At 39.2% G+C, this 23884-nt stretch overlaps 1 protein-coding gene across 4 annotated transcripts in view; it reads left to right on the forward strand.

Annotated features, from left to right (window-relative positions):
• GK (glycerol kinase) overlaps positions 1–20136 on the forward strand; it is a 57922-nt gene extending 37786 nt beyond the window's left edge. Inside the window, exons 13-21 of one of the 4 annotated variants that reach the window (XM_012730393.1) lie at positions 512–592; positions 10389–10467; positions 11149–11245; positions 11752–11836; positions 12367–12487; positions 12599–12742; positions 13833–13913; positions 17208–17294; positions 19033–20136. In XM_012730393.1, the coding sequence (XP_012585847.1) occupies positions 512–592; positions 10389–10467; positions 11149–11245; positions 11752–11836; positions 12367–12487; positions 12599–12742; positions 13833–13913; positions 17208–17294; positions 19033–19043 (786 nt within the window). In that variant the 3' untranslated portion in view covers positions 19044–20136. The remainder of the gene's footprint in view (positions 1–511; positions 593–10388; positions 10468–11148; positions 11246–11751; positions 11837–12366; positions 12488–12598; positions 12743–13832; positions 13914–17207; positions 17295–19032) is intronic. The other 3 variants (XM_004689929.2, XM_012730394.1, XM_004689930.2) reach the window with 3 other exon arrangements.
• The last annotated feature ends 3748 nt before the right edge of the window (positions 20137–23884 follow it).

The following is a 23884-nucleotide window of genomic DNA, read 5'->3' on the forward strand; positions in this document are numbered from 1 at the left end:
GTGCTTTAACCCGCTGCGCCACCAGGGAGGGCCCCATATCACTTTCTTAATGCAAATCTAGTCTGGAACAAGGGGTCAAGTTTTTGTATGATTTAGGTGTGTTGTTCTTAATACTGGTAATTTTATTTTATTTTTTTAAGATTTATTTGTGCATACAGAACTGGGGTACAGGCGAGAGGTGCCAGGGGATGAGAGGATTCACCAGAGACAGAGTGGGGAGCAGAACAGGCCAACTGATGAAGTACACTGTTGAAGGGAGCAGCGGGCGGGTCAGGAGAGGTCTGCCTCGCCATGTAGGTCACCTCTGGGGCAGGGATTGAACTCATGTGGAAGTGGCTTTAGCTTCTTAGTGCTGCGCTTTAACCCACTGCGCCACCAGGGAGGGCCTAGGATTTATTTTTAAAGTTGTTATTTTCATTGAATTATTTTGAACCTAGGTTATTTTAACTTTTAAAAATTTATGCTATCTTTTGATTTTTCTGACTACTGCAATATTTTCTCCTTCCTACAGTGTGTGTTTTCTGAACATGGCCTTTTGACCACCGTGGCTTACAAACTTGGCAGAGACAAGCCAGTATATTATGCACTAGAAGTAAGTTCTATTCAGTCACTTTGGATTATTTGCAAACATCCAAAGCAAATGAAAATTCCAGTGTTTTCTGACACCTTTTCTGTTAAATCTTAATATATAGGACTCAAAGACCTTCATTTTCAATTTGACACTTGGTTGAGTGGGGAGGACTAGGGCCTGACCTAGGGGCCTGAGCGCTTAGGGGACCTTAAGCATTTTATTTTTATTTTAAGTTCCCCAGTTCTTTTACCAACTGTACAGCTGGGTGTGTTACATAACTCTCCACATGGTGAGTCTATCTCCCAGTGTAATGACGAGAAATTAGCTCACTTGCTAACATTTCTTTCAGCTTGAGGATTATGTGTTTTTATGAGCACAGTGCCTCAGTGCCCCAATAGAGCCACTGAGGACAAAATGGCAGAGCAACTCTCTTCACTCACCTCCCATAAAATGAAATTATGTGTCATGTTTTGATGTGGGAAAGAAAATGAAGAGGTTTATGCCATTTTTCACTTCAAAAGTCTTTGTTTCAAAATGTTCATAAATTCTAATAGGATGTGTCAATCTTAGTCTATAGAATATGGTTAGTTCATATTTAGAAACATTTATTTTTAAAGCCAAAGCAGCAGCACTCTTTGTAAACTGGATACATTTGTTCAAAGCCTTTCTTTGCAATTCATTTTTATTTTTTAAAGATATATTTATTTATGCACACAGAACTGGGGTGCAGGCCAGAGGTGCAGGGGGGTGAGAGGATTCATCAGAGACAGAGCAGGGAGTGGAGCAGGCAGATCTACTGAAATACACTGCTGAGGGGAGCAGTAGGTGAGACAGGAGAGGTCTGCTGCACCCTGTGGGTAACCCCCCTGGATGGAGATTGAACTCATGCTGCAGTGATTACTATAGCTTCATAGTGCTGTGTTTAACCTGTTGCATCACCAGGATGGGCCCTGCAATTCATTTTAAAGGCTCTCTTGTAACACACAGGTAGATAGTTGATCTGGAAACTTAGTGAAGTTTGTTTCCTGGAGTATCTGATAACAATTCAATCACAAGGTTTGGACTTCTGTTTATAGTTAAAATAGTTCAATATTTGTTATGCCTAGAGCTGAATTTTTGTTATTTCTGCTTTTCTTGCTCCTTCTCTACGTAAGCATTGTAAATCTCTCTCCCAACTCCTTTTCTGTGGAGATTAGAAGTACTTATGAAATTTTTGGTCTGTGTATTCAATACTAATCAGAACTTAAATGCTTATAAGCCTTCTCCTCTTCCCCCTGAAGAGTGCCTTGTGGCACTCAGCACAAGATAGAGCATGCACTAGAATTGCGCTAGCTGTAAAGTAACAGCATACTGCTCTCTTTTTCCTTTTGAAGGAGACAATCAATGGTTTCGATTTGGTATGAATAGATGTGGAAAGGGTGGCAGGGGTTGGGGTTACCTGATCTTAATTTTCCTTTCAATATGAAAAGCCTTCTCTTCTATCTTTTACCAAGAGCCTTCCAACTTATGTTTGACATTTGTGCCAAAAATTGCTTTTCAATAACAACTACCATTGGACCTAGGTCAGATGCTATGAACATTCAAATGCAAAACGGGGTTGGAGACAGAGCAATTTCTCTGGGTCTCCCTACTCTAGGATCTCTCCAGTGTCCTGATGTCACATGGTTTCTAGTCTTCTGTAGTTCTGGGCTCCCGTCACTAGATGCATTCCAGTTTGTCAGTGTCTTCCAGAACAGGATAGAATAGTCTACATGTAATCTGGCCCATGCTTCCAGTGCAGTAGCCTGAGAACTCTCAGTAGCCTGAGAGTTCATTAATTTAATCCGTATCATTGTCTGAGAAGCATATGTTAAAATATCTTAACTCCCTCTCAGATGAATTACATGTGCTCCTTTTTGTGTTGGTATAGAAGACTTGTTCATCTAAACTCAGGGTTTTGTTTCTTCCTGTTAAATTTCATCATACTGATTTCAGCCTATTCTGACAGTCTGAATTCCTTTTCACTCTTTGCTGTTGCTTTTGCAGTTAGTCTCATGTGGAGACTGATAAGCATATGCTTTCCGATTTGACTTCGGTTCATGGGCTTTGTTTTTAGATTCACAGAATTTTAAAGCTGGGAGAGACATAAATTAAATAACAAAATGCTTTACTACACCCTCCTATTCCTTTGTTTTACACATGAAGGACTCTCAGTAGATAAATTGGAGTCACTTGGCCAGGGTTACTTTTGATAGCTAGTAGGTAGCAAATCCAGAATGGAAACCCAACTTACTGGATTTCCAAGTTCTGGCCATCACACCCTAGATGGCCAGGCTGCCTATGGCCATGTCCTTCCTTGTAAGTTTGGGTAGCCCAGGCCCAGTCTCCTAAATCCAGTGTCCTCTGTGTTGCATCTCACATACATCACTTTATTCCTCTATTAACCCGGTGTCTCACCACTGTATGCACACACACACATGTATGTTAACAGTAGATAGGATTTTTTCTTCTTTGCTATGTTGTTTAAGTTTATTTTTTCAATTAAAAAATTAAAAAAAAAAACAACCCCCCCCTCAAAAGAGGGCAAGGAATAAAGCTAGATTAGTAAATTTATGTTAATTTTACTTTGTTCCACTGCTTCTTTTGGGGGTAAGTTGCTTATAAAATATCTAGTCTGCCCATTGTTTTTAAATCTACTTTTTTAAGAGAAAATTTGTCATTTGTGCATACGAGAACTGGGGCACAGGCCAGAGGTATGAGGGCGGGTGGGAGGACTCACCAGAGATAGAGCAGGGAGCAGAATAGGCAGATGAACTGAAATACACTGCTGAGGAGAGCAGCAGGTGGGTCAGGAGAGGTCTGCTGCGCCCTGTGGGTCAGCAGCCTGGTTGGGGATTGAACTCACGCTGCAGTGGCTGCAGAGAGCCTCACAGTGCTGAGCTCCAGCCTGTTGCGCCACCAGGGAGGGAGCCAGTGCTCATTTATTTAATTTGACTTTTGACTTACCTTTGTCAGGTTTGACAATCTGAAGTATAGCAGTTTATTTTCTGCTCTTTTTAAAAAGTGAAACTAGAACAATCCATCTTAGTCTGTTAATCCAGCATTCTCTGCTGATTTGGAAGGAAGAGAATACGTTTCTTTTGCATGGGGGCATTTTGTGTGTGTGTGGGAGCCTTTAAATATTTAAGATATTACTTGACTGCATATTTGCTTAACATTGTTTGTAGCTATTTGTTTTGTTTTGTTTTTTTTTTTTTAGCTACTTAGTATTTTTAACCTAAATAAATAAATCTTTTGGAACACACACCCCCCCACCACAATATTCTTGTGAAATGAAAGAGACAGAAAAATGTATAAAACATGAATGTACAGTTTAACAAGTCGTTGTATAAAGAAGGCCCGTGCAGTGGCTGCCCAGGTCAGGAAGCGCATCGCCAACACTCAGGAACCCCGGTGTGCCCTTCCCAGTCACAGCCAACACCCAGGAACCCCTGTGTGCCCTTCCCAGACACAGCCTCCTCCCGCCCCTCTAAGGAAACCACTGCCCTCCCTTATATTATGATCACTTCACTTCCTTACTTTTTTTTTTTTTTTTACAGTTTTAGCACCCACATGTTCAGCCCTCAACGCCGGGGCTTCGCTTGGTGTGCTTTCATTGCTCTATATATTCAAAATAGGCAGAGACACTAGGCAAGGGGCTGAGCCAAACAGTATGTATTCTTTAAGTTGACTTCTTTTGTTCATCGTCCCCTTTGTGAGACTCACCCATGCTGTTAAATACAATTGTTGCTTCACTGTGTCATTACTGTGCAAAAATGGCACAGTTTAGCATTGATCCAACTATTAATGGCATTTGAGTTGATTTCAGACTTTAGCTGTAAGAAAAATGCTGCTGTGGATATCTTTTGGACGTGTCTTCCATGTCCACCCTTCTGTCGGAGTGGACTGCCTGGGTCACGGATGGAGTGTATCTTCACTGTGCGTAGCTAAGACAATCTCTTTTATAGCAGGAAAGGCCTGCTGCACGCCACCAGCACTGCATGGGACAGTGATTTACTCATCATCTGCGCCTCTCCTGGAAGTTTATCTCATGTATTCCATTTTTAAACTTCACCCAGTCATTTCGTTTTTAGACATTTTATTTGCTTATTTTTCACATCCACCTAATTTTGTTTTATTCTCTTTTCTTTTGATTCCTAATTTCACACTTTTTTTTTTTAAGTGGAACCTGTGCCTTCAATGACTTCTATGACCACTTTAAGCACATGGTTGGCCCAGTGCCTCTGTCACACTGCAGTGAGTTCCTCTCCAGCTGTTAGTTGCACTGGCTGGTGTCCTAATAACCAGCTTCTCGTGTACTTTGCGATCTTCTCTTCCACCGACCTCTTCCCGGCAGCTGTAGACTCTGCCGGCAGGTAGACCGTGGTTGTTCACCAGCATCCTGCATGAGCAGCAGCGTGTCACCTTGACTTCAAACAGAGGCTGATTCTGTTCTTGCACAGAGCTCATCGTGTGTGTGGCTTCCAGTCCTACTCAGCCCAGCATTTCTGTGTCTGTCCACAGCCATCTGTTCTGTGTTCGAGCTGGCCTGTGTCTCGGTTTCTCTTTCTCCATTTCATCTGTCTCCCCCTGTGTTTAGACTCAGCAGGAGGGTTGAAGTTCAAGCTCACCATCTCTGTTGAAGTGGACATCTGCCTCTCTTTTACTCCAAGAGAATTCTTTTTTTCTCCTAAGCCCCTTGGACTGTGATTCATCTAGGCTTGACATTTTAACTTCATCCTAGGTCCTTATTTTCATTATCAATAAAAAGGAATCGGGGAACATGATCCTTCTGTTTTCCTAAGACTTCAAACTCATATTAAACTGGTTAAAGATGCCCTCCTCTTTCTGCTTGGGTGATAATGCTGAGAGGGGAAGAGACGGGAGAGCAGTTGGCTATCTCCGCCTCCCCGCTGCCATCTGGTAAGAGCGTACCTACTGTCGTCCTCAATCTGCTTCTCCTTTTCCTTGTTCATCTTTTTCTAAATCTTATTTCACAAATCAAAAATCCCTTAGGAGGCTTTTGATTTGATTATGAACTCAAGCCGAGTTAGGATTTGAGACTTCTGTGTCCTGCATTCTTTCGCTAGCATGGAAGTTCCCTGAGAGCAGGGTGCTCACCTGCCTAGCTTCTCACTCCCCACCAGCAGGCTGGCCTCCGGCAGCCCTCAGCAACTGTTGTCTCCGCACCAAATCCTACATTCTGGCATTTTTGTCCATTTATATGTGAGCTTCAAAGAGGGTTTCCCTTTCTGCCCTATGGATGTCTTTCAGTGTTCCATTCCCCAGTTCTTCCTTGGTGTGATTTATGTTAAGGTTTCCTTGACAGCTGTAAGTGGCATAAAACCACGCCCATTTACTATCTCACAGTTTATAAGGGTCAGAAATCCAGCACAGTTTCACTGCGTCCTCTGCTCAGGGTCTTGCAAGGCTGCGGTCAAGGTGTCGGCTGAGAATCGGTCCCATCTACAGCTCCATCTGCTTGCAGGCTCGCACGGGTCATTAGCCAAATTCAGTTCCTTGTGGTTGAAGGAGGGAGGGCTCAGTTTCTTGTTAGCTATCAGCCTGAGGCTGCCCTCTCCCCTGAAGACCCCCAGTTCTTTCCCACGTGGGGACTCAAAACCTCACCCTCTGCCTCCTTAGAACCAGTGAGGGAGGGGGGAGTCTGGAAAACAGGCAGCATAACCTTATGCAACACGATCACACGTTCATCACGTACGTCCATTATCTTTGACATACTACTTACTGGTTCAGAGCAAGCCACGGGTACCCCCATATATTCCAGGGGACGGGGATCACACAGTGCATGAGCCCCAAGAGGCAGAGTGCATGGAAACTGCCTTCACTAAGATATCTGCCACAGCCTATAAATATTGTTTGTGGACTTTTGTAATGTGCTTTCTTGGAAATTATCTTGCCGAATAATAAATGCTTTTAACCTCCCGACCTGTTCCTGAAGTCCTAATGATATAGATTGCATTTCAAAACGAATACCCCCAATTTCGGTTCCATATCCCTTTCCTCTTTTCTGTGCAGTTGAAAATGCAAGAGTTAGATGACATTTGTCATCTAATATATACAAATTATGTACAGTGTAAATTATATATGTAGAAACAGTACTGTAACAAGCATAGAACTATGTTTACTATGCCTAATGGGTGATTTAAAGCAATTTAAGGAAAATCTTAATTTAACATAATTTTCTCCACACCTACTGAATTTAATCACACAACTCCCCTGCATCCCAAACCATCTCCTTTAACAGGGTAGCATTCATAGGGATGGCATTCACATCAAGAAACTCTGGAGAAAAAGTATTTTTGCCTGCTATAACACCACAGCACAGCTACCCAGTTTACTCCTTGTGTTATGGTTTACTCTTCCTTATTATATTCTCTCACTTGTTTGTCTTTCTTACAGCGCCACTGTTAGGTTTGGATACCCTTTTCCCAGTGGGCCATGACTAAAAACAAAGCTTGATTCATATTTGTGCTGATACACTGACGTGTTGGATCTTTCTGGTTAGGATGTAATTGATAGTACTTAGTGACATAGCAAGTAGACATTTACCTTCTGCCTATCATTTAGGTTTTTACTGCCCATCTTCAAAGTATTACACCATTTTCTACTTTATCTCCTGCCTCTGAATTTAGAAGACTGTGTTTTTTTTGTGTGAATTTGGAAGTTTTTCTTATTTCTTTTTTTTTTTTTTTAAGATTTACTTATTTATTCAAGAACTGGGGTATAGGCCAGAGGTTCAGGGTGGTAAGAGGATTCACCAGAGACAAAGTGGGGAGCAGAACAGGCAGATCGACTGAAATACACTGCTGAGGGGAGCAGTAGAGAGACAGGAGAGGTCTGCTGCACCATGGGCGTCGGCTCCCTGGCTGGGCCTAACTCTTTCTGCAGTGACTACTGACAGCTCAACAGTGCTGAAACATAACCCCTGTACCACCAGGAAGGCCCTCATTTTTATTTTTTAAAGATTAGCTGATACCGTATGTTATATCCCAATGCCACAATTATAAACTTCTTTCAAATACATATTTTAATCTACTTATTTTCTTACATTGCATACATTTCTTCACTTCATAAAACACACCCCTGTACACTCCTGATGACTAATTTTTTTAAATATATAATAGTTTATTTTTACATCATTTTATGCCTTTTTCCATTGCAGTTGCAATCCCCTTGAACTTCCCATCCCCAAATCACCTGTGTGCCATCACCAAAGTCCAGTGCATTCCCCCCCCCGTTTTTGATCCCATTCCCCACTCCACCCCCACAAAATGTCTCTGGTATGTAGCTGTTCATCATTATCATTATTTTCTCACCTGGTCCGTTATACTCCTACTATGAGTGAAACCATCCGGTATTTTTCCTTTTCTTTCTGGTTTATTTCACTAAGCATGATCTTTTCCAGCTCCATCTATGTCACTGCAAAAGACATGTGTTTCTTTCTTTTTGGGTTGCTGAGTAATATTCATTGTGTATATGTATTATATCTTTTTAATCCAGTCATCCTGATGACTAAATTTAAAGTAATTTTCTTCTGGAACCTTGAAAGTGACTTCGCATTTTTTTTCTTTTATTTTGATCTTTAAAAAAAAAAAAAGCTCTCTGGTTCTCAGCCAGTTACCTGTAATTAAAACCTTGATTTTTGGGCCCTTCCCTCCCTGGTGCTGCAATGGTTAAGTCTCAGCACTATGAAGCTATCGCAGCCACTGCAGCAAGAGTTTGATCCCTGGCCAGCGAGGTGACCCACATGGCACAGCAGACCTCTCCTGTCTTGCCGGCTGCTCCCCTCAGCAGTGTGCTTTGTTGATCTGCCTGTTCTGCTCCCCACTCTGTCTCTGGTGAAGCCTCTCACTGCCCCTGCACCTCTGGCCTGTACCCCAGTTCTGTATGCATAAATAAATAAATCTTTTTAAAAAATAAAAACTCGATTGTCATTTTACCAGAATTATATTGCTTCCTCTCAAAAAAAAATATCAAAGCTTGTACTAGCCTGCCCCTTTCAATGGAAATGAAGTGCGTCAGCCTCTGGTTTCCTAAAATACAAAGTTCCATGAGCCAATAGCCATAAAAGCCTCCTCTACTGGACTTCTAGCACAATTTTTTCAATTCAAAATTTGCCCACCTACAATTATTAAAAATGTACAAATTTCTTGATTGAATTCCACCTAGAGTCAGTATATTTTGCATAATAAGAAGAGAAGTCCATTTTTCCCCAACTAGATCTGTAACTGTCCAGCACGGAAGCCACTAGCGTCCTGTGGTCACTGAGCACTTGAAATGTGGCATTCCCACACAGTGTGCTTAAGGATCAAATGCATACACCATCTCAAAAACTTAGAAAAAGAGCAAAATCCTTCAAACTTTTTTTTTGTTTCTGCATCATTTTAACATATTGGCCCAACTAAATATGTTAACCATTGCATTAAACTGTTTCTTATTACTTTGTTAATATGGTAATTAAAAGCTCTACATGCAGCTCACATTTTCTTTATATTGAACAGCACTGGTCTAGAAAATCACCCCAAAGAGTCACCAAATATGTGATCTTTTATCATTTGCTTCTTTCATTTAGCATAATATTTCCACAGTTCATCATGTTATAGCACAATATCATCCTTTTTTGTGGCCAAATAGTATTTCATTTTATTTATGCATTTACCAGTTGATGAAATTTTGCTTATTTTTTAACATGTAGAAAAATTAACGAATTTATTATTTACATTAAACAAGAACCTTCTCATATATTCTCATGTTTAATCTCAGAGTCAGCTATTTAGATAGGTGTTATAGTTACCAACCATTTCATGGGTGAAGAAATGGAGGTTCAAGAAAGCCTAACTAATTTGCCTTAGATCACATAGTTATTAAGAACTATAATTTTGACTCAAACCCAGTTCACCTGACCTCGTGTTTTGTTCTCTTCCTTATTGTAGAATCATGTTTTTTTTCCTTATTGCCACAGCCTCTGTCCGTGATTTTGTTGTTTGTAAAAAAACAATTGCTTTGTAGTTAGCCTCCTTACTAACTTCGTTTCATACTTTATTCAGTATACTCTCAGGTATGGGAAATGGACTTGAAAATAACATACTATGGTCTCTCTGGGTAACTTTGTACATAAAAACGGAATCGATTCCCGGTGATAATATACCCCAGTTAGCATAAAACAGAAAAACTGTTTTTGTGACCTTGGGTAAACTAGAAGTAGAATTGCTGGGTCAGAGGGTAGCTCTGATTTTAGTCATTTGAGGGAGCCCACACAGCTCACCATAGGAGAACATAAGGAAACCATACAAAGGATCAAGAAAAATAGAAAGACAAAGAGGAACCAAAACAGGGGGGAAGATCACAGAGATGATGGTGACAGTTTGCAGGTATCTTGGTGGTGGGAATTGTATGAGAGGAGAAATTAAATAGTGTAGAAAAATGAATGACAGTGTAAAAAATATATAAAAAGAATTAAAGCATACAACAGAAAACCTGTCCAAACTGCATGATGCATTGTCATCACCTGTTTGGACAGCTCAAGGCTGGCGCTCTCTTCCCTGTCTCATGAAAAGTCTCTAATAACCTAGACAAGACTATTTTAGGGGTTTGGGTACCCACCCACCTCACCCGGCAAAATATGTACAAATTAGAAAACCTACCTTATGATATTTGTAGACATCCCAAAGTTGATTTTTTTTTAATTTTACCCATCTGATAGTATCATACACAGAGACGCCAAATAAACTGTTTATAATGATAACATGTTCTTTCTGCTCTTTGTTTTTGCCCACAGGGCTCTGTAGCCATAGCTGGCGCGGTTATCCGCTGGTTAAGAGACAATCTTGGAATTATAAAGACCTCAGAGGAAATTGGTGAGTGTGTTCTCATGAAGGTTAGACTCTAAATAATGAAAATTTTTAGCTTTTTGTCTCTGCAGTCTGTTAAGAATTGTGCATTTCTCCATATGTGACTTTAAATTATATGGGCCTCATTATGAATGTGACTTATACATAAAAGACTATTTTGTGACAATTTTAAAACAACAAACTGGCATAAGGAGTAGTGTTGCTTAATGAACTAACTAGCAGGGCAGGTTATAAAAATTACCGAAGTCTAAAATTGAGTACGCTAGCGAAGTCGATCAGTTAAATTTGTCTGATGGAAAGAGCTTTACTTAACTGCTAGTTTCAAGCGAGCACTGGAACTCTAGTACCTGTATTTAAATATTACCATGGCTTTCTTCAGCCACTGGGTAACTGCTTTTATTCCTCAACCTAATCTAATCTTCCTCTACTTAGTTAACTTTCCCTGGAAGGGATGTGCTCGTCATCTGCTCAACCACCTCCAAAGTCTCCAGAAAGCTGGGCCAGTTCCTTTACTTCTTAGGTTCCACTTTAGGGGGGATCCGACCTGAAGAAACATGTCTGGTCCCTGCTCCCTGCTGTGCTTGGGGACAGTGGCCACGCCTGTCCTAATCTCTCAACAGGCATGTTTGCTGGCTGATGTTAGCGGGATCTATTGGAGTGAATTTGTTTTTGTTCTTTTCATGTTAGAGAAACTTGCTAAGGAAGTAGGAACGTCTTACGGCTGCTATTTCGTGCCTGCGTTTTCCGGCTTGTACGCGCCCTACTGGGAGCCCAGCGCCAGAGGGTGAGCACTGAAGTGGGGCCCGGCTCTGGCGGGTTTCCATTATTCACTCACTTGGCTCGTAGCTTATTCATTTGTGTTTCCTACTATGCTTTTCAAATGGCTTTTTTTTTTTTTTGGTAAAGATTTGTTTTATTTATGCATTCAGAACTGGGGTACAGGCCAGAGGTAGGGGATAGAGGATTCACCAGAGACAGAATAGGAAGCAGAACAGGCAGATTGACTGAAATACACTGCTGAGGGGAGCAGCGGGGAGACCAGAGAGATCTGCTGTGCCATGTGGGTCAGCTCCCTGGCCAGGGATCGAACTCAGGCTGCGGTGGCTGCAGAGAGCGTCATCGTGCTTGCCCAATGACATATTTTTTATGGCCAGATTTGGGGGTTTATTTTTATTTTCAGGCTTTTGATCTGCACATTTCTGTCTACCAAATTCACTCCTTTCATTTCAGGACATTTGTGATTGGGAATCCATTTGTTCCACTCTAATATTAAAATCTTTGTGTTTTTAGGATCATCTGTGGGCTCACTCAGTTTACCAATAAATGTCATATCGCTTTTGCTGCATTAGAAGCTGTCTGCTTCCAAACCCGAGAGGTAATAAATATGTGCCTATTTTCTTGTAGTTAATTCAGTTTTCTTACTCTTAAATGAATTAGGGATTAATGCCTAACATGTATTAAACTAACATGTATTCAATACTGAAACATGTATTAAATACTGAAAATGTACAGAATCAAAAACTAAGCCTGCCTAAGTGCAAATCTCACAAATATAAATTCTACCTTTTTCCCTGCTAATTTCTGCTATCTGCCAGGTGCTGGGCATTTCACACTTGGTGGGCCACTGAGTGGTACCTGTTAGTACCAACGTAGGCACCAACGCATGAAAGTAGGGTATAAAATAGAAATGTCTGGTGGGACTGGTTCTAATGATGAACCAGCGGTGTAGCGAGAGAAAGGTTGGTTGTGACTGGATCAAGGAGCTTGGAAGACCAGAATCAAAAATCTAAAATGATACTCTGTAGGCTTTAGGGCGCTCTGGAGGGTTTTTAAGTACAAGACGCCATGCTCAGAGATGTTACTATGAGGTAGGCTAACTGTGCTCGTTGCCTTGGTTTCTTGAAGATTTTGGATGCCATGAATCGTGACTGTGGAATTCCACTCAGTCATCTGCAGGTAGACGGAGGCATGACCGCCAACAAGATTCTGATGCAGCTGCAAGCAGATATTCTGTGTATCCCTGTAGGTCCGTAAGTCCTCCTGCCTTCACACCCCGAGAGCAGTGTCGCTTGGGGAAGCCCTGCTGCTTTTAGGCGTCTGCACATGCAAAGGCGCTGAGGCAGTGTTCTCCCCTCAGTGAAGCCATCGATGCCAGAAACCACAGCCCTGGGGGCCGCCATGGCGGCTGGAGCTGCAGAAGGGGTTGGTGTTTGGAGTCTCGAACCTGAGGACTTGTCGGCTGTCACAATGGAACGGTTTGAACCCCAGATCAATGCTGAGGGTACGTTTAAAGAATGAAATTCTTGATGGTATCCTGTGACTACCTTAGTGAGAGAGAGTTTGCCTTCTGTTGTGGCAAGTGAAAGAAGTAAGTGGGATAGCAAATGCTGTTTCCTATTCAGCTACCAAGCAGATTGCGCTACACTGAGTGTGAATGAGAGCTATATTTCCTTAGTAGAGCAACTTCTAAAATCACATTTTTTTTTTACCATTCACTTCTACTGTTTACAGTCCTTCCCTGTATGAGGAAGCACTGCCACTGTCAGTTGTAGCTCACTGAAATAGTCTGTTTTGATAGGGGAGAGGGGGGTGGGTCAGCCACCCAGCCCTATGTCTGCACTTCGGTGCCAACAGCTGTTTCAGGACATGGTTTGCTGGACACTCTGGTGTCCAGCTGTTTCAGGACATGGCAGACGGACACTCTGGTGGTAACTTGTAAACACAGCAGGATAGGTAGCCTGACAAAAGCAACAATTTGAATAAGTGAATGTTAAATATATTCACTTCTTAGTTCGCAAGCTCTAACAAATACCTTTACTAAACTGTAGTGATGTGTCTATTAGATTGAAATGAATGTGAGTATAAAAGTAAGGTTTCATATATTGTCAGTTTGGCTTTATAGCTTTTTAAAAGCCGACGCATAAGATAATATCAAAGTGGATTTTAAGCTGTTGGGAAAAAAGCTTCAAATCTGTTTTTATTCAGTTTTCTGGAAGATGAAGCCAGCATTTCTTAATTTTATTGATTCTTTTCCATATCCAGAAAATGAATGCTAGTAATTTTATAGTCAGAGAGTATGTCATGTACCTTGATATAGAAATGATTTTCAAAATCTGATATACTGTCTACAATTTTTAACTTTTGCTATAGTGGATAAAACATGAAGTCCGAAGAACGTGTGCACTTCTGAGGAAACCAACTTTTTAATAAGCAAATAATGTTAAAGCATTGTTTTTTTTAAAACATTAAAGCTTTAATGTTAAAGCTAATCACACACATGCACACATGTGCACACACACACATGTTTACACATGCTTAGAAGGTATCAGCAAACAGGCCTTCATATGTGTATGTTTTCCTTGTGTTTCTAGAAAGTGAAATCCGTTATTCTACATGGAAGAAAGCTGTGATGAAGTCAATGGGTTGGGTTACAACTCAGTCTTCAGAAAGCGGTAAGAATGCTATTATTATTATTGCTGATTTGCTTTAGTATGTTAAGTAGCTCATGTAAATATCTGACCATTACATTTAATAAGGCTGCTTTGAAGGAAAGCATAATCGTATGGCCAGGGTTCCTAACATTTTGAAACACTTGAAAGATCTAAATATGAAGTTTAAATTATCAGATTGATATACGCACTTCATTCTATCATACCATATCTTTTCTCAGCTTTGTCCTGGATCTTCAATTGATTGGTTTTCTAAAATTAAAATTATTTCTAGTTTCTTCTTAATGAAAAAAAAATCAACTGGGGTCTTCTTTTTCTTTCCCCCCCTTTAATGTCTTACTTTACTTTTTGAGAGGCTGTCTTCATGACGTGAGCCAATGGGAAGCTATCTCAGTTTCAAAAGATATGTTGACCACTTCCTAGGCTGATTCCACTATCTTAGTAAGTCTTCATCATGGGATTTTGTTAGAATCAGAGTGGAAGAAACCAAATCAGAGAGGAAGAAACAACAGTAAGTTAGAAGTATAATAGATTGGGAAGTAGCTTTGGCAGAAAATACAGGACTTTTTTTCAGTCACTTGGGTAGGGAAGTATTAGGCTTAGGTAAACCATATAAACAGTGTAAGCTGCCTTTAATATTTAAATAAACTCTAACATGCCTCCGATCTGGCATAATCTTTTCATTCTTTGCCAAATACAAGATTAGAACTTAAGCAGTGGGACAATGGCAGTAATATATTGAAGCATATACTTTAATGGATGTGAGCTTCCACGTGAAATACAATCTGCCGTCCAAATCCAAAGTGATTATGGACCCACCTTTACTGTGTCTGGCTTTTAAGAGAAACTTCTGGAACATTCACTACTAAAGATCACTATGATCTGTATTTTCACTCTTGGACATTCCCACTTGAAGCTTTTGTTTTTTTTCTCTTAGATAAGCTTCAGATCATTTTTAAGTCTTTTGTCCTAAGACTCAATTTCCTTTCCAGGATGATAGCAAAGATTTTCTTGCTAAGACTATTTGTAATCATGAGACCTTTAATAATTGAATGTCCAATCATAGGTACTTTTCTAGCAGCGTGCTACTTTCTGTGTTAAATATAGTGTGTACCCTGGTGTCCTTTCCAGTTGCCCTTAATTAATGGTTGAGACATTAAGTTACACAATTTTTTTGGACATTTTTGAAGATTGATTTATTTATACATACAGAACTGGGGTACAAACTGGAGATGCAGAGAGTGAGAGGCTTCACCAGACACAAAGCAGGGAGCAGAACAGGCAGATTGATGATGCACACTGCTGAGGGGAGCAGCGGTGGGTCTGGAGAGGTCTGCCGCGTCTGGGTGCCATCCTCCCTGTGTGCCCTTTGCCCACCTCAGTGTGCCAGCACCCACCCCATACAAACACTCTTCTGCATACTAGCAGTTGAAGATATGATTTTCATTATAAGTTCTCCACCACACCAACTGGTCATTTACCTTTTAAGTACCTTGCTTTCAGTGAATCAAAAGTGCCAAGAAAAAGTTGATGAAAGAAAATTACATGATTTAGTTTATTTCTGTCATATGTATGATAAAAAGTAACTGATTCTTGATGTTAGACTTTTTAAATTTAATTTGCTTTAATTTCAATTAGATTGTGGTAGATTTGAACTGACATTTGAAAATGTTTTTTGAGTAAATTTATGAAAATCACTCTGATGAATAACATTATAAGATTCTTTAAGCTATATAGCAAACTCGAATAGTAATATGTAGTTATTGAAATGCTAGTTGTATTCATTTGAGCAATATAAGCTATATGTGATTCTGTGATATATCAATACACTGCAAAACAAAAGCAGTACTGATAGCATCCTGCTTTAATCTTGAAAAGATACTAGAGTTGCTGCCACTTATCATAAATGATGAGTTCTTGGCCTTCCACTCAAAACCCACCAAAATAACATTTTGAAAACAGGTCAGATTGGTTTAAAATGCACTATACAGCTATCAGATAACAATGAAGTTAATTGATATATCTTGCCATTAGCAACCAAAGGGAAATCTTTTCATTAAATAGTTGCTGCCTACACTGATAAGGACTTACATGTGCCAGCCCTCCTCGGGACCTTCTCAAGCTAGAACTCAAACTGTGCCCCATCAAAAAAGCCTCTGTTGTAACCAAGAGCCATGGGTTCTAAACAAACTGGAAAATAAGTTGCTGTTGCCAAAATCAAATTAAAATATGGTCTCTGCAAATAATGGAAATAAAAAGTAGCTTTGTTTTTTATTTGAAAAATAACAAGCTATGGGTAAAAGAGGGGAATGACTTAATTCCCTGTTTTATGAAAATATTCCTCCTAAGGGAAAAATCCACATGGTGAAAGGGAACAGATTCTCTCCCAAAAAGCAAAGAAATAAGTGTCCCTAGTTTAGAATATCAACATATGCTCAGAGTAAACCTTAGACTGCATTTTAACGAAAGCCCTACATCGAATGGCTGTAGTTTCTTAACACTTAGGTGTTAATTTTGTTGGTTTTCTTACATAGCGTGTGTAGCTGTACTTACGTAGCTATTAAACGTGGGGTTACATTTTCACGCTTCTCTATGTGCACATGCTTAAATACATTTCTTTCTGAAGAAAATGTATAGTAAGTGTTAAATAATCTGAATTTTTAATTCAAGTAAAACTTGAGGGAAAAAAAGGAGTATTCTCTAAACAACGGATTCCAGTGAATCCAGGTTAGAAAATATCAAACAACCATGTTCTTGGCAATTTTTGTAAATATGGATTAATACAGTTTAGCTTTTAAGTTACAGTGATAGTGTCAGGTACATTTCCTTGCATACCAAATTTTATTTAAAAAAGAAAACAAAAGCAATATCTGTGATGAATATAACATTTCTCTGATAGCCAAAGGAGCTGTAATCTGACCTTGGGGGACTCTGCAGTGCTCACATAGGGCTTGATTCTTCTGGAAGGATCAAGAAAGCTCAAATTAACAGCCTCCCAAAAAGCTCTCCATAGGCTTTCTTCGGCTTTGCCAGTGGAAGGCTTATGTTGATCTCTGTATCACATTCTTGGCTACCTGTGGCATGCTATCTGTATTGTTTGTTAACTTTCATAAGTCTTCAATATTGATTATATTTTTGATTTGAAGTAATAACGCTTTGCTATCTTTTAGGAATATACGTAGTATTTTATAACTTATTTTGTTTTGCTATCATGTGATTCTTAACACAAATATTGTAATTATGTGTCTCTCTTTTGGTTTGCTTGGCTGGAATTCCCTTCTACCTGGATGGCCACAGGTGACCCTAGTATCTTCTGTAGTCTGCCCTTGGGCTTTTTTATAGTGAGTAGCATGGTAATGTTAATCGGAGCAAGGTACATCTCAGGTCAGTTATTCTTTAAATTAGACAATTTTATTAGTTAGCTTTAATGTATTTGCATATAACTCAGCAGAGTTGTCCGTGTTTTCCATTCTAACTATATTAGGAACCTGGGAAATCAATTTAAGGTCTAATTAGTCAGACCAATTAATCTATTGGGGCAATCAGAATTAAAGACTGTAACTGTACTCCACCTCTTTTTAATATTTAGTGCATACTGATTTCTTTGCTGGGCTATATTTGAGGGGCTGTCAGCTCCAGCAATAATCAGGAATGAAAGTATGAATGTTAACGCTGAAATGAAAGGACATTTATTTCTTTTTGACTTTTATTAAATCGGCTTTCAAATGTATATAAGTTGGTTTTCATACGTCAGAAAAATTGCTAAGCAAGTTTTAATATGCATTTCAATTCTGGTAAGTTTTGGCCAGAACATGTTAGTAGAGTTCCCATAAAACTCTTAAGTGGGAAAGATGTATAATCACTTGTATTTGAATTGAAAGAAGACTTTTTGTGAACTGGGGCTTTTTTTAATCATTATTTCAGTAAATTGGGCTTGAAGGCTTAAACTAAATTATTGTTTTAGTGCCTTAAAAATGAAAATGCTTAGCATCTCTTGAAAGACATGGCATAATCTGTTTGAATTTAATTATAATGATCATTTCTGGAAGCTGTTTCTGATGATAGCTCAATTTTTCTTCAAATTAATTGTTGAAACGGAAATGACTTCTTGCCAGGAAAGTGAGCCATTTTATAATCTTCACAATGCCAAAAGGAATTTAATTATTTCTCTTAATTGGAGGTGTTGATCTGGGTTTAACATGTAAAATTTAAATGTTGATATGGTGGGACAGCTATTTGTAGAAATCTGATAAACATTAATTCAGTTAGCATCATGAGTTTAGTACTATGTAAATACGGATTGAAAATTGTTTACATCTTCATATCAGCAGAATGTTAAATTAATTTTAATTAATGATCAAATTTGAGTCGCTTGCAAGAGAATTTTAAACTTGCTTACCTTGCTCTGTGCCCTGCAAATTTAAGAATAAATTATTCAAATATTTTGCTTCTACAATAACAATGTCTTGTGTTGATATCAGTGCTTTTTGCCTTACAAAGGGCTTCTGTACACATAAACCTACATGGAATTAGCAGATGTCTGTTTTCTTTCTGCTTCAGTGGGAATGCTTGGTGGAAGAGCCCAAATATTCCCAGAAACACTGATCTGACTATGTAAGCCCATATACTACCTAGGAAAAGTTCTGTTCAGTTCTTTTTTTTTATTATTATCCTGAGTCTTTTTGACTGGAAAAAATTACATGGCATCTGAATGTTGTCCTTGATTCCCCCCCTTGTCCCCCACGGCACCATGCCAGCTTAAAAAGGCCAGGTCTCTGAAATTGGAATGTGTAGCATTTCTCCAAGTGAGAGGATGCATTTGTCCAAGTGAGAGGATGCATTTGTCCGAGTTGCTAGGCTTCTAAAATGCACATGGTTACTCTTGGTTTGCTTAGTTTCTCTTTTGGTAACAGTGGGTTTTGCCTTAGTAAATAATTGGCAACAATATAAATATTTGCTAATTTTTGACACAGTTGTTTTTGTTGCATTTTAACTGTGAAACAATATTTAGACATTATGGGGAAGTTTTAGCTCAATAAGTGATTGAATAATCTTCATTGCTTTAACTCCAAAATTACATGTATTTATTATTGACATATATGGTTTTTGTCCCCCGTTTTAGGTATCCCATAAGTAATACCAGCTCATGGATGCAAAAGATGCGAGCTTTTTACCTAACGAGAGAATTCAGCGATTCTGTCTTTTAATGTGATGACACTATTCATAGACTGGTTTTATTTTTAAGCCACTTGCTGCATGACCCTCCACGTAGACCTGTGGCTTGAAATAAAGAAAATGCAGCAGAAAGAACGCTATAGAAACATTTGGTGTGTTTTTTAACATTAACAATTAAGATTGGACCAGCCGCCTTTCAGGCTGGCCCCTCTGTTGCCATTAGTGCTAAGCTCTAGGGAGCATTCAGATCCTGTCCAGTGGAATTTGTCATCAGACACACTCAAATGCCGATGGGCCAGGAGTTCATTCTCTGCACTACATACACTTAAGGGTTATTACTAACTGGCTGATCATGAACGATTTTTAATTTGTTTCTTTTGAACAGACCCCACCCCACCCCACTCTTCTTTTCTGCACATTAGGGAGACTATGACAGCTTCATGATTATTAATGTAAATCTCTGCTAAATTCTTAAGATGGAAATTTAGCACGCTCGCTCATAGCCCAGATATTTTCAGGGAAGGACTTGCCAAAACTGAAATTCTTCTGACATTTTACATAGTCTCACTAATTACACTGAAATTGCTGTCTGAATCTCATCAGAAAAGATGCTGTTTCCATTTTGTCATCTCTCCTTTTTATATTTTTTACTTTTATGGATAATACATCTGCCTATATATTTTATATACTAGGGCAGCCCATTTGTAAATTGAGTACATTTTACACAATCTCACTAATTATGGTGAATTTCTGTCTGCATCTTACAGGAAGGAACACTTGCTCTTTTTTTTCTTCTCATCTCTCCTTTTTATACTTCTTCCTTTTTATGTATAACATACACACCTATGCATTTTATACAGAAGATAGCCCATTTATAAATTAAGAGCACATTGAGTTCATGAGATTGTAATGGGGCTGGTCTTCAGTAGACCACTACGTGTATAAATATTTTGGGGAAAACAGCTGTGTACATTTTGGGCAATGGTTATGCATAATTATTTACCAGGAGAAACTTTTTTCTTAAAGAGCCAATATTTAAAATTTAATTAAATGTTCTATGTCAATAAAAGAAAATGTACTTTATTGTGACTTCAACTATTTTTCTTATACTTTACCTTTTAATTTAACTGTTTTAGCTGAATATATGCCTAAAAAAAAGAAAAAGAAAAGCCTGGAATACTGCAGTAAATACTGTTTTCAAGCACAAGTTCATATGAAGTTATTTTTCCTTGACATACTTTTAGACACATTTGGGATCCTTTTAACTTCAAAAAAGCTTAAAAACATAAGTAGATAGATAAAAACTTTCTAAGAAATAAAGACAAAGACATTCTTCTTATTCAAATATGTTATAAACTACTGATAAGTGTTTATAATATTTGACATGACATAATTATCTGTTTAATATCATATAGCAACTGAAAAGAAATATTTACCATTAGAAATGACTTCTAATGAAACCAAGAATTTCTCAAAATATTTAATATTATGTGTTATAAAAATTTACCTAATCTAGTTTCTTAATGCCATTTTTAAAACATCTTTGTGTCTAATACACATAAAAAATGTCACCTCCTAATTATTCTACTCAATCAGTGCTGAAACGGGGGCATTTGATATGTTAATATAAAACGTTTTATTTGGCTTGGAGTTTAATGGTTTCTTGCATTTGCAGTTCTGATTGTATTATGTCTAAATTATTAAACCTGCTGACTTTTAGACTTGCAGTTTCCATTTTAGAGACATAAATATTATGGAAAGGTTCTGTGAAATTATTACTTTGTGGCAAACATACTTTTAAACACTGTTTCTAAAAGGTAGGTTGAGTTGGAATTGTAAATATTTGTGAAAATCAGTGTTCAAACCATTTTAAGATTAATTTTCTATAAATGGCAATATTTATAAATACCTGAAATTGTACGTGTTGATATTTAATGGTGAATTTACATAAAATAAATTGACCCATCATTCTTACTTGCATTCCTCATTTACAGGCTACAACTTAGAACAAAGTTAAATTAAGGAAAATATTTCAAGAAGTGGGAAGCTCAGTTGTTAGTGCTTGAATCAGGCACACCCTGAAGAATTCACCAACAATGGAAGAAGTAGTTTCTGGAATGATGAATACCTTAATCATTCTACTAGAAATGATGACAGTTCCCTATCTCAGCCTCCAGAAAATACCTTGGCAAGGTTAATGCTGTGTCAGTACGGTCTCAAAGCAAGCTGCTTCATTCTGTACTTCAGTTTCTCTCTGCCTGGCTAGTCTGTGGCCTGAGGTACACCATTGTTCTCTCAACTCCAACTACTCAGCCAAACAAGTCATGCATCTTTGTCTCTGAAATGAGAACTTAGATTAGTTTTCATGTGTTTTTTTTTTTTTTAAGTACCCAAGGGTTACCTCTTTGGAATATTTATGGCTGTTTTGTATCATGTGAGAATGAAGAATGATAGTTGTTTTAAGAAAAAACATGAAGCAAAAATTGTCATAACCCCGAAACTAACAGCACTGACCGTAGAGTAGGTAGTATTAGACACACAGTGCCTACCTGTTAAGTCACTAAAGGGACAACTGTTTTTCAACAGCTTTAGTAACATAAGATAGAAAAATGCTCACATTTAATGTATACATATGTATCTGCTTGTGATAGCATCACTGCAGTCAAAGCATTCATCACCTCTGCAAGTCTTCTGGTATAGTGTGTGTGTGTGTGTGTGTGTGTGTGTGTGTGAGAGAGAGAGAGAGAGAATGATTCTTAACATGAGATTCACCTTTGAACTACTCGCCACTGCATAGCTGTAGGTGGTGTCACCCTACAGATAGGTGCAGATTTCTAGAGTTCTTTATACCTATTGAACAACCCCCCATCTCCCCAGCCCTTGACAACCACTCATCTAATCATTTCCTGACTTTTCTGGATTTCAGACATAACTGAGATCATGGAGTATTCATGTGTCTCTTATTTCTCTTAGCATATTATCTTCCAGATCCACTGATGTTGGCATACATGGTAAGATGTCCTTGTTTTTAAGGCTGAATAATTCTCCATGGTATGCATGATAGTACATTTTCCTTCTCCACTCATCTGGCAGTGGACATTTGGTTGTTTCCATATCTTGGCTGTTGTAAAAAGTGCTGCAGTGAACACGGGAGTGTGGATGATTCTTTGAGATCCCCCTTTCAATTCTTTTGGCTATATACCCAGCTGGATCACATGGGGGTTTGAGTTTGTCTTTTCAGACACCTCAGCACTGTTTTTCACAGTCACTGCATCACTTTACATTCCCACCAGCAGTACACAAGGTTCCCAAAGTCACCTTTGTTTTCTTTATAAACAAAATTCTATCTCCTAGTTCTAGGTAAAGTCCAAGTTCAGGGCCTGGTCAGACCCTCTTCAGGTGTGCACTTCTGACTGCCTGGGTCCTCACACGGTGGGCGGGGAGGCAAGTGAGCCTTTTTAAAGATTTATTTATGCATATAAGAACTGGGGTACAGGCCAGATGTGTGGGAGTGAGAGGATTCTCCAGAGACAGAGTGGGGAGCAGAACAGGTAAACCTGAAATACATTGCTGAGGGGAGCAGTGGACGAGACAGAGAGGTCTGCTGCGCCATGAGGGTCTCCTCCCTGACCGGGGATCAAACTCAGGCTTTAGTGGGTGGCTACAGAGCTGATATTTTAACCTCTGCACTACCAGGGAGGCCCCAAAATAATTTTGAAATATGCAAATGTCTAAATGTAAATATATTTGCATATATGTATATATATTTATGTCATTGCTCATTTTTGTACATGTTTGATTTCTCAGGGGTAGTCCCCATAAAATTCCCACCACAAGTCACCGATGCACCATCACAGGAGTCTTGTGCTCAGTCATTTCTTAACTCTTAACCTTTTAATAGCTTGTCTTAACTAGTCATATTTACATCCTGAATTTACCTGCTGCTCCTTTGTTCTTATGGCTGACAATTTTCATAAGGTCACCTTCTAGACAACTCAGCAGAATGCACGATTTGGGAAAACCAACTTGACTGCCACTTTATCTATACTTTACAGATAGTTATCTTTTTTTTAGATTTATTTATTCATACAGAACTGGGGTACAGGCCAGAGATGCGGAGGGTGAGAGGATTCACCAGAGACAGAATGGGAGCAGAACAGGCCGACTGACGAAGTACACTGCTGAGGGGAGCAGCAGGCCGGACAGGAGGGTCTGCTGTGCCATGTGGTCACCTCCAGGGCTGGGGATCGAACTTGTGCTGCAGTGGCTGGGATAGCTTCAAAGTGCTGTGCTTTAACCCGTTGCGCCACCAGGGAGGGCCCTGATACCTTATTTTTTAAACCTGGTGTTAACCACCTTTTAATGTACAACTAGGTAGAGCTCATAAATATCAAATCACTTAAGTCATAACCAGAACACTCCACCAAAGGGAGACTAATTTGGCCTCCCAAGGTGCCTCAAGGGGTTAAGTCTCAACGCTGTGAAGCTATGGGCAGCCACTGTAGCCCCATCCCCAGCCAGGGAGACCCACATGACACAGCAGACCTCTCCTGTCTCACTCTGCTCCCCTCAGCAGTGTATTCCAGTCCATCTGCCTGTTCTGTTCCCCACTCTGCCTCTGGTGAATTCTCTGGCCACTACCACAACCTCCCTCCTCCTCCCCACCTCCCTAAACTTCTGGCCTACCCCCCAGCTCTTATATGCATAAATAAATAAATCTTTTTAAAAAGTGGATAGCTTTAAAATGAAGATTGTGGACATGGTCTAGAAACTTATGGAAAGAAGCCCAGCATATGTGA

Source organism: Condylura cristata, unplaced genomic scaffold (genome assembly GCF_000260355.1).
Source record: "Condylura cristata isolate star-nosed mole 26May11 unplaced genomic scaffold, ConCri1.0 scaffold00027, whole genome shotgun sequence".
Classification (NCBI taxonomy): domain Eukaryota; kingdom Metazoa; phylum Chordata; class Mammalia; order Eulipotyphla; family Talpidae; genus Condylura; species Condylura cristata.